Raw genomic sequence first — 14,731 nt, 5'->3', positions numbered from 1 at the left:
ATATGATATACATTGTATCTTTCTATTACGAATTCTTTACGATCCATGGTACTTTTGTGAATGAACATCATAAAAGTTAAGTTAATCTATCGTGTTGAGTAAAGGGCATTTTTTTTTCTCAGAAGAGCAGGTTAACACATTTAACCACCACGTATTATATTGTGTGCTTAATAAACCATACTGCAGAAAGTTAATCACTGTACCTACAAACACATAGGTACAAAGTCTTTGTACACAAACGTGATCTGTTTATAACGTAGACAAGGTCAGATATATCAGGCTAAAATGATAAGGTGTACCATTTAACCATATACTTGACCTCGTTTACGATTTGTAGTTGTATTTCTTTTATGTGTAGGCTTACTGGAAGGTGCAGTAAACAACATAGGCCAATAACAATGTCTTAGGTATTCTGAGAAATCACAATTTGTCATTTTTTTCTGTATTCCTTATGCAAATGACATTGTTTTTGTGTTAAATAAGCTGTCAACCCAGGCAGTACCAAAGCAACCAGTGTAAAACCCAAACAGCCGGGGTACAGGGGCTGCACACCCTGGTTCAGGTGAATGGAAAAGTCCTGCTGGGGTTATAGGTGGGTGAAACCCTGAAAAAGGCAGAAAAAGGTTTTGCATATTTTTAGCTACATTTTGGGAGCTTTTATTGGCATGTTTACACATATTTTGTCGTTATACAAGATGAAAACATCATACTGCTACAACAGTCTTCGGAAAAATTTTGTGTAAAAAAAAAGATCTACTACGCTGTGACAACATGATTTTTTTTTATTAAAAGTCAGACTGATGTCAAAAACTTGAGAGCTGACTGATAAGGGTATGAATAAATTATTGACATTGTAACTTCCAGTATTTAACAGCATCATCTAATACAGGCACAGCACATTATTTCGTGTACCTTTTACTTAATTTGTTCTACTTTTTCTCCATTACAATTTTGAAACATCATTTAGGAAGAAGACATGGTTTAATAACCATCCATGAAGCAGAATCTAGTGTGATATATCATATTAAAATGTTGCCTTATTTTATAGACCTGTGTGCATAATACTGTGTTGACACCAGGCATAACGTCCCACCCACATGACCTAACCACCAGTAAGCTGGTAACAGGCCGATCAGTTGTTGTACAGTACAGCCCCTTGCTGTGCGCTGAGCAGAGATCAAGCCATACAAATAGACATTACATTTTATGATGTCGGTCATCTTAATGGGTAAAGGAAACCAGAGTTCTTACAGTAAAGCACCAATGTTCACTAGGTACCTGACAAAGCTCTTGACTTATAGCATCAAAAACAGCGAGATCTGGATTTGAACTCATGATCTCAATGTCACAGGCCTGATAGTCACACATGGCCATGCATGCAGCGTTTTAACCATCCGAGTGAGAAAGGCATCGTCTCCTCCTCTCTCCAGGATAGATTTTGATTTCATAGGTGTTTTAACACCGTACTCAAAAATATTTTATTTACATGATTGCTGATAGGACTACGAGAGGGAACCAGAGGGAAACCTACGGCCATCACCAGGTTGCTGACAATCACGTCTTCCTACTTCTGACAGGTGTACTCCAGGATAACTGACTGACACTCCAATCGTACAAAATGTTGTAAATTTGACTGAACACTGGTACTACTTGAGACCTATTCCAAACATCTGACAAGAAACAGAAGTAAATATATAAAAAAATTTTATTATGAAAAATCTTCAACCAACCACAACCCCAACGACATTTACAAAGTTATGGAAGAACAGACATAAAGGCTGCCCTATATCAATACAAGACAAAACCATATCTTCATCCTGCCAGAGGAACTAACCTTTTTTCTTTTACTTTACAAATATTTCCTGTTCAGATAATTATTAATGGCCTATTTTGTTTCACATAATACAAGCATATTGAGCTCAAGACCATACAGGCCCTAAGAAGTTCAGTTAACATTTAGAGTTAAATTAAAGAAAAATGCTTTAAAAACAAGTTTAAACTAGGCTAAATTCCTGTACCCGCATGCTCTGTTGTGCTTTATTAAATATACCCCCCTTCAACCCTTCTCTTCCAAAAAAAAAGCAGTACCATTCTGACACATCCATTTCCACTGCATGTTAATGATGATATATCAAATGGTACCACAACTTTGACTTCAATCTGAACCAAGGAAAACAGTACACATGGTCTCGGACATTTTATAACAGCTTCAAATTACATATAACTCTTTTATTCTCAATAAATGCATGTCTGTAGCACCAAACCACATGACTGCTTTGTGTTAGTGGTGCTGTATTTGATCAAAAATTGGATCTATGACTAAGCTCCTCATTTTGCCTGATTCTTAGAGCTCTGTTCATCCTAGGCGTTTTCCGTTTGTTTGGAAGACATGGGTCAATGTGATTTATGGGTGCTGGACAGTGTACAGAGAACAACGCAGCCCCACCCACCCACAGAAAAGAGAAACACACACAACAAGACAAATTTTGTGACATGCAGCAAAATAAAACAATTGTAAGATGTTTAAACCTTTTGTTCCCAATGTGTTTGTAAATGTTGATATGCAAGCATGTAATTATTTACATTTACATTTGAACATGTACTTCAGCACAATAAAGAGAATTCACTGCTAAAAATATATTAATTTTGTTAACGAAATCCACATCATGAAGCATAAAGCATTTTGACTTGTGGGTGTTAACACAATATCACCATAATGGTAATGGTACAAAAGCTATGCATAAAACGTATCACAGCAACCGTACAACACAAATCTGATCAAGTTTAGAAATGTTGATCGAGTTCAGGAATATTGCATGATCAAGTTTATAATGGGCCATGACGAATGACTTTATATTAACTAATTCTTCCATCATCTTGGCAATGTGACCTTAAAGTCTTAGGTGTGACTCGACCCAGGATTGATCCTGGATCTACTGCTGCCAAACGGACGCTCTACCAACTGTGCTATCTGGGCCGGTTAAAAAGCTTGAATATCCTGCTTTCTTCTGAGTATGTTTTAGTCAGGTGCTGTCTTGTCCTTTAAGAGCTCACCTATCCCCAACTTTGCTGAAGAGAAAGCGTTCATATTCTGAGGCCTGTCTTTAAGCCACACAAATTTTAATTGTTGTTTTACGCCAGAACAAATATTTTTGTCAAAGGAGAGTATAAAGATAAAAAAACATAAAAATCATTTAATTTTAAGGAAATGTGGATTATCTGGGCACTTTTTTCTGTTGAAGGCAATAAAAATAAAATAAATTTTTCACTTAATTCCATTTTTGGCTCTTTTAGCGTTTGTTCTGCCATAAAATACTAATCAAAACTGGTGTCCCCTTATGCAAACAGTGGTATATCTCAAACGGGACAAAAGGATTCAGCTATTGTTAATACAGGCATGTTATTTTGCTGTTGCTGTTGTTGGTATGACTCAATGATCTTTACCGTATTGAACAACAAATGCTTAATACATGTAGTTAACTTATGTTTTGCTCAGTACTGTCACTGCAATCTGTAAATTCTAGAATTTAACATGAATACATGGTTTATGATGTCTTGTGTCTGTGTCAGTCCAAGAGGAGACAACTCTGTGCTGAAAGCAATGATTAAATCTTTGTAACCAGACTGAGAAAAAAAAAGATTATTTTGGGACAAAAGGAACAAACAGCAGCAGAACTGCAGCTCTCCTCAACCCTGCATATTTGATGCATCTTTAGATGAGCATTCATACAATTTGAAAACTCCGATCTTCCAATCCGATCACAGATATGATGCTTACAGTACCTATGGAAATTAGGCAGATTAATATGTAAATTAATATGTGAATCAATGTATAACATTAAATTAAGTATATGAACTGATAAGGCCAAAAAGTTCACATATGAGTCACAATGACCATCAATGCAAAACTTCATGAATTTCATTTTAAAAGGTTTTAAGGACATAACTGTGACAAACATCTTCAAGTTATACATGTTAAAAAGAAGCCGAATAATACACCAATTGAACCAAGGATAGACCTAAATGGGCAAAAGGTACATGCATAAGTCTCAATGATCACGTCAGCAAAAGTTCAGGAATTCCCCTTGAATATGTTCAGATATATAGAAGTCACAAAGTCAAGGGCAAATTTATGCAAATTAAGTTGATTAATATGCAAAATTAATACAAGATATCTGAAATGGCCAAAAGCCACATGTACGGGTCCCAATGATCACGTCGGCAAGTGTTCATGAATTTTCTATGAGTGGGTTCAGAAAATTGGGGATGAACAGACAGAGAGACAGAGAGATGGACATGGCCACGACAATATTCTTTAACACTAAAGGGCTGAGGAGTAACACATTCTTCTTTGAAAAGAAAAATTTTGAAAAATTTACACCCTGATAAGAGCGAATCAATAAACAGTGTTGTATTGAGTCACAAACAGTGAAGTATTGAGTCACAAAAACGTTAGTTGTCAGCTATGGGACAGGATTCAGAGTCCACTCGGCAATTTGCATATTCTTTCATGTTTGGGTTGTCTAGGTCTCCACGGTTACTGTGAGCAGAGTTAGGCTTGGCATCAGAAGGGGGGCCTGTGTTCCGGACGCAGGCGCAGCGTGCGTTGTTCTTTCCTGGCTGATGATACATCCGTGGTACACCTACCCAGTCTCGTGAAATTCCACCACTGTAACAGAACATGAAAAAGAGTATAATAGCCATTCTTGTATTACATTTGCATGTACTTGGAGAACAAAGCATTCACCAGACAAATAAGGTTCTGCTATCTTCTTCATAATGACAGTGCTGTTAATATGTATGTATGTATACTTGAGTTTTTACATCATACTTAACAATTTTTTAGTTGATGAGGAGTCATTAGATTTCTGTACCTATACTGTGCTCTCTTGCAACAGGGCGAGTCCATGCGGTTGCCAATAATGGATCATGCCCAAGGCACCAGACATGACACCCCACCCCGCCACATTATACTGAAACTGGGCTGGGCCACCCAGTCGTGTTTCCTTGCTCTTGCCTGCTCTTTGTTGAGCGAGCAATTGGGGCAACAACAAGTGCCATTTTTAAAGTCTTGGGTATGGCCCTACCCAGGTTTGATCCTTGGCCTTCCTCCTTCCAGGCAAATGCTGTACCCATTAGTCATTATTACATGTGGAGCGAACCGATTGGCAGGGGTAAACCACTGACCTTTAGCAAGATAATCCCTAAGCTGTAGAAATGTCAGCGCTAGATGAATTTGAACATCTCTCCACAGCAGTCAACACCAGGTTAGTCTGTGGTCTTAAAAGTACTGGGTTCTCTGCACAGCATACCGCACATGTGTCTCCCAGAGCAGTTTGTATTTTGATTGCATGAGCTATGCACCAGTTGTACACATTCCCAAAAGCTGCATTGCATGAGCTATGCACCAGTTGTACACATTCTCAAAAGCTGCATTGCATGAGCTATGCACCAGTTGTATACATTCCCAAAAGCTGCATTGCATGAGCTATGCACCAGTTGTACACATTCTCAAAAGCTGCATTGCATGAGCTATGCACCAGTTGTATACATTCCCAAAAGCTGCATTGCATGAGCTATGCACCAGTTGTATACATTCCCAAAAGCTGCATTGCATAAGCTATGCACCAGTTGTACACATTCTCAAAAGCTGCATTGCATGAGCTATGCACCAGTTGTACACATTCCCAAAAGCTGCATTGTAAGAGCTATGCACCAGTTGTACACATTCCCAAAAGCTGCATTGCATGAGCTATGCACCAGTTGTACGCATTCCCAAAAGCTGCATTGCATGAGCTATGCACCAGCCCTACAACATTCCCAAAAGCTGCATTGTAAGAGCTATGCACCAGTTGTACACATTCCCAAAAGCTGCATTGTAAGAGCTATGCACCAGTTGTACACATTCCCAAAAGCTGCATTGTAAGAGCTATGCACCAGTTGTACACATTCCCAAAAGCTGCATTGTAAGAGCTATGCACCAGTTGCACACATTCCCAAAAGCTGCACTGCATGAGCTATGCACCAGTTGTACGCATTCCCAAAAGCTGCATTGCATGAGCTATGCACCAGCCCTACAACATTCCCAAAAGCTGCACTGTATGAATACAACACTAATGTAAATTTTTGCCTTTTCCTGAGTGCAGGAACACTACTCTAGAGAATAATATTACTCTATACAACAGAACTACATATAGAAATAGGTATATGGAAAGCACTCATACAGAAAAACAACCTGTGGATGGTCATGGGTTTTCCCCAGGCTCTACCTGGTTTCCACGCGGTATAATGCTGGCCGTCTTCATAGAAGTCAAATATTCTTGATTATGGCATAAAACACACACAAAAAAAATAAATAAATAAATCATGCTGGAAGTTAATTATTAACAAAAAACTAAAATTTACTTGAAATCAACACATGACTACATTACGATATCTTTAGGTCACCTTGAAATCAAACATATTTTACCAGTTTAGACAGAATGTTACACACTGTTATCCACTCACATAGCTCTTTAATCTGGAAATGTAGGTACCCAAGCTTGACCTGGCTTTAATACAAAAACTGCAAAACTATAAAGAAAAAATGTAAAATAAGAAAAAGACTTAGATTAACTCATTGGATTATTACCTCATTTTAGAGCACCATACCCTTCCCCCAACATCCTGTTTCCACTCCGAGTTACAGGGAGGGAAGCGCGCAGAGTCCGCCTCTTCCTTACTCTTCATCTTCTTTGCATGCTTCAGATCAGCTTCATAATTCAGCCAGGCTTTGGTTGGCTTCCCGTCCTTTGTGTAAAACCTTCCAGAAACTTTTCCTGTCAACAGCAAGAAGAAATAATTACCATACATCTGCACATGGGAATTTAAACCACCCAGTTTCTTTACACACATCATTGAGGTGAGCATATTTATACATCTGAAATACATGTGATCTACACAATTTACATCTGTTTAGTTTTGTTCATCTGTTTCTTCACTTCTGTGTCAAGGAGCAGTGAATAAATTTCTCTTTCCCATTCACAGTTCTTGATATCTCTGGAAAGTCATCTTGAAGATTAAAGCTATACTGGTACATATCCAGTAAACACAAAACATAGTAAAATTTTAATGACAGTCCTTGTGTTCTTCTCTTCTATTTAAGCAATGCATAAAAGGAACAAAACACTATCTCTAGAGGTTTATCTATGACTGTATACAAGAAGAAACAGGATTTCACTGTTGCATGCAGCGTGAAGTTCATAACTACTACATATATGATCCACTGCTATAGTTTTGCTGACAAGGCACTTTGCACTTACCAACATATTTGTAATCTTTTTCATAGAACTGTATCCACTCTTCCAGGCCCAGGATATCCTGTGGAGTTAATTTGCTGACATCGTCTGTTAGACCATCAGGTTTGAAGTTTCCAGTGACGAACGCTCGGCTGGCATCTCTGCCTGAAAAGCAGAACAATAACATTTCTAATATAGATGTTTAATTCAGTCTTTTCATTAACATTAATACATCTATTGTCAAACCTTGGTGTTTCCCGACCATCATACTTTTTTTTATCTGGGGCCTCTCTGGCAGAGGTGGTGAGTGAGTGAGTGCTTGGGGTTTAACGTTGTACTCAACAATTTTTCAGTCATATGACGACGAAGGAATCATTAGGGTGCACGTACGTGTAATGTGCCTCCTTGTTGCAGGACGGATTTCCACCGCTCTTTTATTTAGTGCTGCTTCACTGAGACGACTTACCGAAGGCAAGTAAGCCGCCCCGCCCAAGCCATTATACTGATATGAGTCAACAAGTCGTTGCACTATCCCCTTCATGCTGAACGCCAAGTGAGGAAGTTACAACTTCCTCTTTTAAAGTCTTAGGTGTGACTCGATCAAGGATTGATCCTGGATCTACCGGTCCCGAAGCGGACGCTCTACCAACTGTACTATCTGGGCCGGTGGCAGAGGTGGTAGGTACCAACGTGGCACAATGACCCTTGGGTCTCTCACCAATGCTGTCGCTGTGACTTCATGTCCAGCTAATGCTGGCTATCTAACCAGTGAATGCTTGTGGGTTTCCCCAGAGACTCTGCCCGGTTTCCTCCCACCATAACGGTGGTCGCCGTCGTACAAGTGAAATATTCTTGAGTATGGCTTAAAACAACTTTCAATTAAGTAAATATTCTTCTATCACAAAAAAATTGTTGTATTCTTACTTTTCTAAATTCTTCTTTTTCAAATCTTACCATCACATTCATGCATTTTACAATTTTGATGGTTTGCATAACCTACTCCTGGTAGCCATATTGGAATACTGTAGCTATAGCAGCCCATGTTAAATGGACTCCAATATGGCTACCTGGCTATTATTCTGCCAAGGTGAAGACGTCACGCGCAGCCCCTCTACACATATTAATGACAGATAACGAAAATTCTTTCTAGGAGGTAACTGGCCATTATCTTATTAACATCTTTACCCCTCATGTTCTGCCTTGAAAATATGTAATGCTGAAGTTGACACTTGAAGGTAGTAATCATCTTTTTTTCTATTTCACAAAACAAGAAATCTTGTAAATCCATTTTATAATACGGTAATCTCAATTTGCGCCACTAGAATCTACATGTTTGTAACATTTTTTGGCAACCACATTAGGTTTGTAATTACCTGTGAAAAAATGATACCCTCCTCCTGGACCATAGTGTTTTCTCCCTTTAGAAACATCAAACACTCTGCCGAGAATGGCCAAGTAAAGACCCTTACTGCCTTTCATGCCGTCATACTTGGACAGATACTTGACAGATAACGAAAATTCTTTCTAGGAGGTAACTGGCCATTATCTTATTAACATCTTTACCCCTCATGTTCTGCCTTGAAAATATGTAATGCTGAAGTTGACACTTGAAGGTAGTAATCATCTTTTTTTCTATTTCACAAAACAAGAAATCTTGTAAATCCATTTTATAATACGGTAATCTCAATTTGCGCCACTAGAATCTACATGTTTGTAACATTTTTTGGCAACCACATTAGGTTTGTAATTACCTGTGAAAAAATGATACCCTCCTCCTGGACCATAGTGTTTTCTCCCTTTAGAAACATCAAACACTCTGCCGAGAATGGCCAAGTAAAGACCCTTACTGCCTTTCATGCCGTCATACTTGGACAACTCCTCGGGGGTTAAAATTAATTCTTTTGACGAAGGCATAATTGTATGAAGAGATGTGGCCCACAGGCCCCATAGATCAACTGACAGTCCTTGTATAAGTTTGTATAAATACGCCCTATGACTGGTAAAGAAATCTGCTGTGAAAAGAACAGCACAAACTCCTACCAGAGTTGCTGTAACGAACAGCAAACGAAGACTCATCTTCGATCGAGAACACACTTGACTGATCTTCTTTACTTTCGGTTTCTTAAAACGAACTGACGGTTAAAACAATTACAACGTTAAAATCCTTTAATACAGGAGTGATTCCCCTAGAATCTACCTGCGTTATGCTATCAGTCGAAAATGTTGGCATCCGTACGTAGTTGTTGTACAGCAGGAAATCTTCACAGATCACTGCACACCGTGAAAACAAAACTCCGCTGAAACGCAGACATGCTAAAAAAATATGCGTCTTCGTTTTTTTGTGAGGAAAAGGCGGAGAGTAAAGCATTAGTTTCTTGTAAACCTCCAAAAACTTTCTGAAGTCACTAAGGACTACCGGTACCAAATCATGGGTGCAGCCATGTTGGGTTACTTCTAAAAGCGTAACTATCTACACAGAACATAGCTGCTACAAAAAAGTGGATGTTGGACCACTCGTCTGGGCGGGCCGGTATTTGGTCTGTTGACGACTTAAAAAAGAAATCAATATCTTGTTATATTTCATAAATTCAGCTTGTGTTGTTTTTTTTTCTTTGAAAGAAATATTTAAAATTTGACATACTCAATGTTAACATCTCCAATGTTCCGCGAAGCAACTTATTCGCGCCATGCTATATACAGGCTTTTACCGCGCAGTGAACGTAGAGAGAGGTGCATGCGCTGCAAGGAGGTTTAATTCGCCTTACTAGCTATCTCTCTTGTGCGGAAGTCTGATTAGATTTAAGAAGGCAATTTCTGCAAGCCTAGGAGCGTTTGAAATCTAACATGACGCTAGTCATAAGCGCAGTGAAATTGACTGTTAGTGCACGCAGTCAGGCTGTTTCCCTTCCCTGACGTTAGGTGGCGCCATTACTTCAGCTCATTTCAAGGCAAGCAAACTTCGCACGCAGTTTGAAATTTTATCTCGGTTTCGTTTTTGAGAGGCTGAACTTTGATAAACGGCTTACGCACAGCAGCAAAATTAAAACCTAACATTTACCAGCCCCATCTATTCGATATAAAAAGCCAGTTTTTCCTCAAATCTATACATTCGTATAGGCCCTACCAGCCCACCAACCAATACGGACGCTCCATGTAAATAGGCCTATGGAGGTAGAATAGATGGGGGCACAACTCGTAAGCTTCAAAGTGCTCAATGTATCAGTATTATCATTAAGATGGATTACACTCTCCGAATATAGTACAGATTCTATTGCTGAAATTTCACTGAGACCACTACGTTCACTGAGACCACTACGGGTTTCGAACCAGCGGCCTCAGAGTAAGGCACCAAATCGCCAGCAATAGATCTCAACCGTCTAGACCACTCGACCACTCGACCAACAGGCCTTCCACTTCTTCCACAGAAGGTAGTTAACCGGTAGACTTTACAGCGAACATGCATTACCCCTCTGATGATCACAAATGACGTCACTCCCTTAGGTGAATATATCAGATAGGTATAGATGTCATTTGGAAAGTGGATTAAGTAACAGTATTATCGTAAATTTCAGCACTAGAATCTGTGCTATATTCAGAAAGTGTAATCCCTATTACCGAAAATTTCAGCACTAGAATCTGTGCTATATTCAGAAAGTGTAATCCCTATTAACGAAAATTTCAGCACTAGAATCTGTTCTATATTCATAAAATGTAATCCCTATTAACGATAATACTGTTACTTAATCCACCGCAGGATGACCAACCCTGACTTACTTTGGCGAATAGATTGTTACAGCATCTCCACTTGGCCTGCCTCTCTTTCGGACGGGTACAAGGATAATCGCAGTTGAAACCGTTGCTTGAAATTTTCACTAAGTCATTTGTTCCTTCTTTGGAATTTGCGATATCTGCGGTAAAGGAGCAATGCTTGGATAACCGCACTGGTGACAGTATGCCAGAAAAGGTAGACATACCATCTTCTAGATTTCATGGGGTATGTGTACTTTGAAATCAACGAATCGCCAACTCCACCCATGAGACTGTTGTATGAATTTACAATGACACATCATCTTTTCTCACACTATCCCAGCATCTCACTGTATCTATTGGGTCAGTACCAACATAGGCAGATGTTAGTGCCACGGCTCTGTTCATTTGCGGTACCACTTTACCACGCTCATCTGATAGGCCGATTCAACACAATGGTGGGAATTACCTATGCTTTGTTTCTTTAACTCTTTGTCATCTTTGAGCTGGCACTTTAAATGAGTGAATGAATGAATGAATGGTGATAGCTTAAAGCCACATCGGCAATTTCCCAGCCGTATCGTGGCGAAAACAAGTTCAAAACAGGAGCCAGTAAAGGGTTTCGATAGGATGAGTATCATTTTATGATACTATATTTTATGATATTGACCAATGGCCTTTAAATACATAACGACAGTATTGTCAGCAATGCTGTCAAACAAATAATATATAGTGTTGATTGTGTGGAATCTTAGCGTCCACCAGGACATGTCTGACGCCGTATGGAGCATCACTTCCAACACACTCGGAAGCACAGCTCCCATAGAGAATATAATTGAGTGTTAATCGAGGATCGCTAATACGTTACCCTGTTAAAACCATTTGGTTTCGAGCCATACCATTTGTACAAGAATTATAGCGAATGACACCGTGAATTTCATGCAGTTTATTATGGACCTTTATAAGGTCCCATTCACCCTGCCAAAGGCGGCGAATATACACAAGAGTATTTGGACGAAAGTCAGTGTATGGGAGTGTATTTTGGGAAATTGGCTTACTAAAGGCAGCCTTTGCCTCCCTGTTTACGACTGTGTTTCCATGGATACCAATATGGCTTGATATCCAACAGAATATAATATCTCTACTTCTTAATTAGTTTCCTGTGTAAGGCTAATACTTCAAGTATAAGTGGATTTTTAAATTTATTATGCTGTATTGCCAAAACGCAGCGAGTCACTGCACATCATTGCCTTCTGGGCACGCCCAGACGAAACATATAGTAAGGCCATAAGTATAACTCTGGCCTCTGCGGAGAAGATTGAAGTAGATGGAAGATGAAGAGAAGACCTTGTATACCTTGTATATAAATTTATAATCCATAAAATTAGGCTTAATTTCAACAAAACCTTGCTGAATTATAAAAGGATTTGTATTGGATTTATTATATTTACATAAAACGAATATCAGTTTAGGTTGTGGAAAGAAGCCAGGGAGGTGACTAAGGAAAAGATTGGAGCTATTTCCTGTGGCTTGATGTTACCGTCCACAATATGGTCCCGTACACGAAGACCGAATGAAGGGATCTTATTGGGACATTTATTAGATTTATCTACATATGATGGATTAAACACACAGTCGTAGGCAGGGTTTGTTGGATGTGCTTTAAGCTTTGTAGCATACTGAAGGCTCAGTTTTATACGTCACTTATAGAAAAAAGGCTCATTTGCCTCCACGTACAAACTCTCTAGTGGTGAGGTTCTAAAAGCACCAAGGCTGAGCCTCAAACCTTGGTGATGAATAGGATCCAACATTTTAATATACGACTTCCTTACGGAGCCGTAAATGATGGACCCATAGTCCAATTTAGTCTTCACCAGAGTACGATATAAATTAAGTAAAGCTGATAGGTCAGCACCTCAAACGCTGCTAGATACGACCTTAACAATATCAAGAGCCTTTGTAGATTTAGCTTTTAGCATTTTTGTATAGGGTATAAAAGATACCTAACAAATAGCTAACAAGTTTGTTTCTTCAACAATTGTAATCTGTTTACCACAAAAATTTAGCTCTTGGTCAAGATGAAGTTTCCGTTTATTACAAAAATGCATACCGACGGTTTTAGACGCTGAAAATCTAAAACCGTTTTCAGTTGCCCATTTCTCTATCTTATTGAGACAAAGCTGCAACTGACGTTCGATGTTATTCATATTTTTAGGACGGTGGAAGATATGGAAATCATCCACGTATAAAAAACCCTCTATACCAGACGTCATAGTTTTAGACAGACTATTTACTTGTATGGTGAATAAAGTAGGCGATAGAATGCTGCCCTGAGGTACACTCATTTCCTGCTCATAAGAGTCTGAAAGAGTGGACCCCATCCGTACCTTAAACTGACGATCGGATAAAAATTCTGACATAAACATTGGTAATAGGCCTTTAGGGCCCATATTATCGAGGTCTTTTAAAATACCATATTTCCATGTGATGTCGTAGGCCTTTCCAAGGTCGAAAAATGTCGACAACACATGTTCATTAATGATGAAACAATCACGAACAAATGTCTCGAATCGAACAAGGTGATTCAAAGTAGATCTACCTTGCCGAAAACCACACTGTATATTAGAAAGTAACAAGTCATTTATCATCCGTTCCGCAGTCCTACAGATACAGCTGGTAAGAGCTATGGGACGGTAATTATTACCCGATTTGGGAACCGGGATAATACACGCCTCCCTCCATGAGGATGAAAAATTACCAGTTATCCAAATATCATTAAGTATGTCAAAGAGAGTCTACAGTGGCTGTTTTAAGTTCCTCGATATTAAAATGTATGAATGAATGATTGTTGCTTTACGCCACATCGGCAATTTTTTAGCCATATCGTGGCGAAAAAAATGTTGTAAACTATGAATTAGTATATGGTTTTTAAGAAGAGAATGTGAAGGTATAAATCAAATAAAAGGACAGACATGTTTAAAACGCGTTAAAATAACTAAACCTCCGTTAAAACTTGAAAACCACAAATCATTTTTAACTTTCTAATGTGTAGATATAAACAAGAAATAATGTAAAAGGAGTTATATCTTATAATGTAAACCTATATATTTTAGGTAATCAATCAATCGCAAGTGACGCTGTCAAATAAGTCAAATATAGAGTTGACCGTGTAGAATCTTTGCCGAATATGAGCAAAGTGTACACAGTCTACCAGGATATGTTTGATGCCGTATTGCGAACTACATCCAACACACCAGGGAGCACTGCTCCCATCCAGGATAAAATTGTGTGTTAGATGAGAATGCCCAACAATGCATCTTGTTAGAACGACTTGGTCCCTATGAGACATGCCAAGAGTATAAGAATTATAGCCAATGACAGGATGAATAGCATTCAGTTTGTTATCGACCTGCAAATCCCACTCACCCTGCCAAAGGTGACGAATATACTTAAGAATATTCGACTTAAAATCAGTATAAGGAATTTTAATCTTAGATATGGGTTTACTGAGGGCAGCTTTCGCTTCCCTGTCTGCGGATGTGCTTCCATGGAATCCAACTATGACTTGGTATCCAACAGAGTATAAAATCTTTCCCTCTTTCAATTAGTTTTCTATGTTTGGCTAAAATGTGAAGGATCAACGGATTTTTAAATTTTTCATTCTCATTTGCCAAAAGGAAAGCAAGCGAGTCACTGCGTATAACAGC

General features: G+C 38.8%; 1 protein-coding gene across 1 annotated transcript; it reads right to left on the bottom strand.

Annotated features, from left to right (window-relative positions):
• Positions 1 to 1,587: 1,587 nt before the first annotated feature.
• On the bottom strand, positions 1,588 to 8,767 carry LOC135476250 (neuferricin-like). The gene is made up of 4 exons (XM_064756204.1): positions 8,651 to 8,767; positions 7,302 to 7,442; positions 6,632 to 6,818; positions 1,588 to 4,669 (listed from the first exon to the last, which is right to left on the bottom strand). The coding sequence occupies exons 1-4, from the start codon at positions 8,754 to 8,756 to the stop codon at positions 4,453 to 4,455; spliced, it is 651 nt and encodes a 216-aa protein (XP_064612274.1). The 5' UTR covers positions 8,757 to 8,767; the 3' UTR covers positions 1,588 to 4,452.
• Positions 8,768 to 14,731: the final 5,964 nt, after the last annotated feature.

Source organism: Liolophura sinensis, chromosome 10 (genome assembly GCF_032854445.1).
Source record: "Liolophura sinensis isolate JHLJ2023 chromosome 10, CUHK_Ljap_v2, whole genome shotgun sequence".
NCBI lineage: Eukaryota > Metazoa > Mollusca > Polyplacophora > Chitonida > Chitonidae > Liolophura > Liolophura sinensis.
This window is presented reverse-complemented; position numbering and strand designations above follow the sequence as displayed.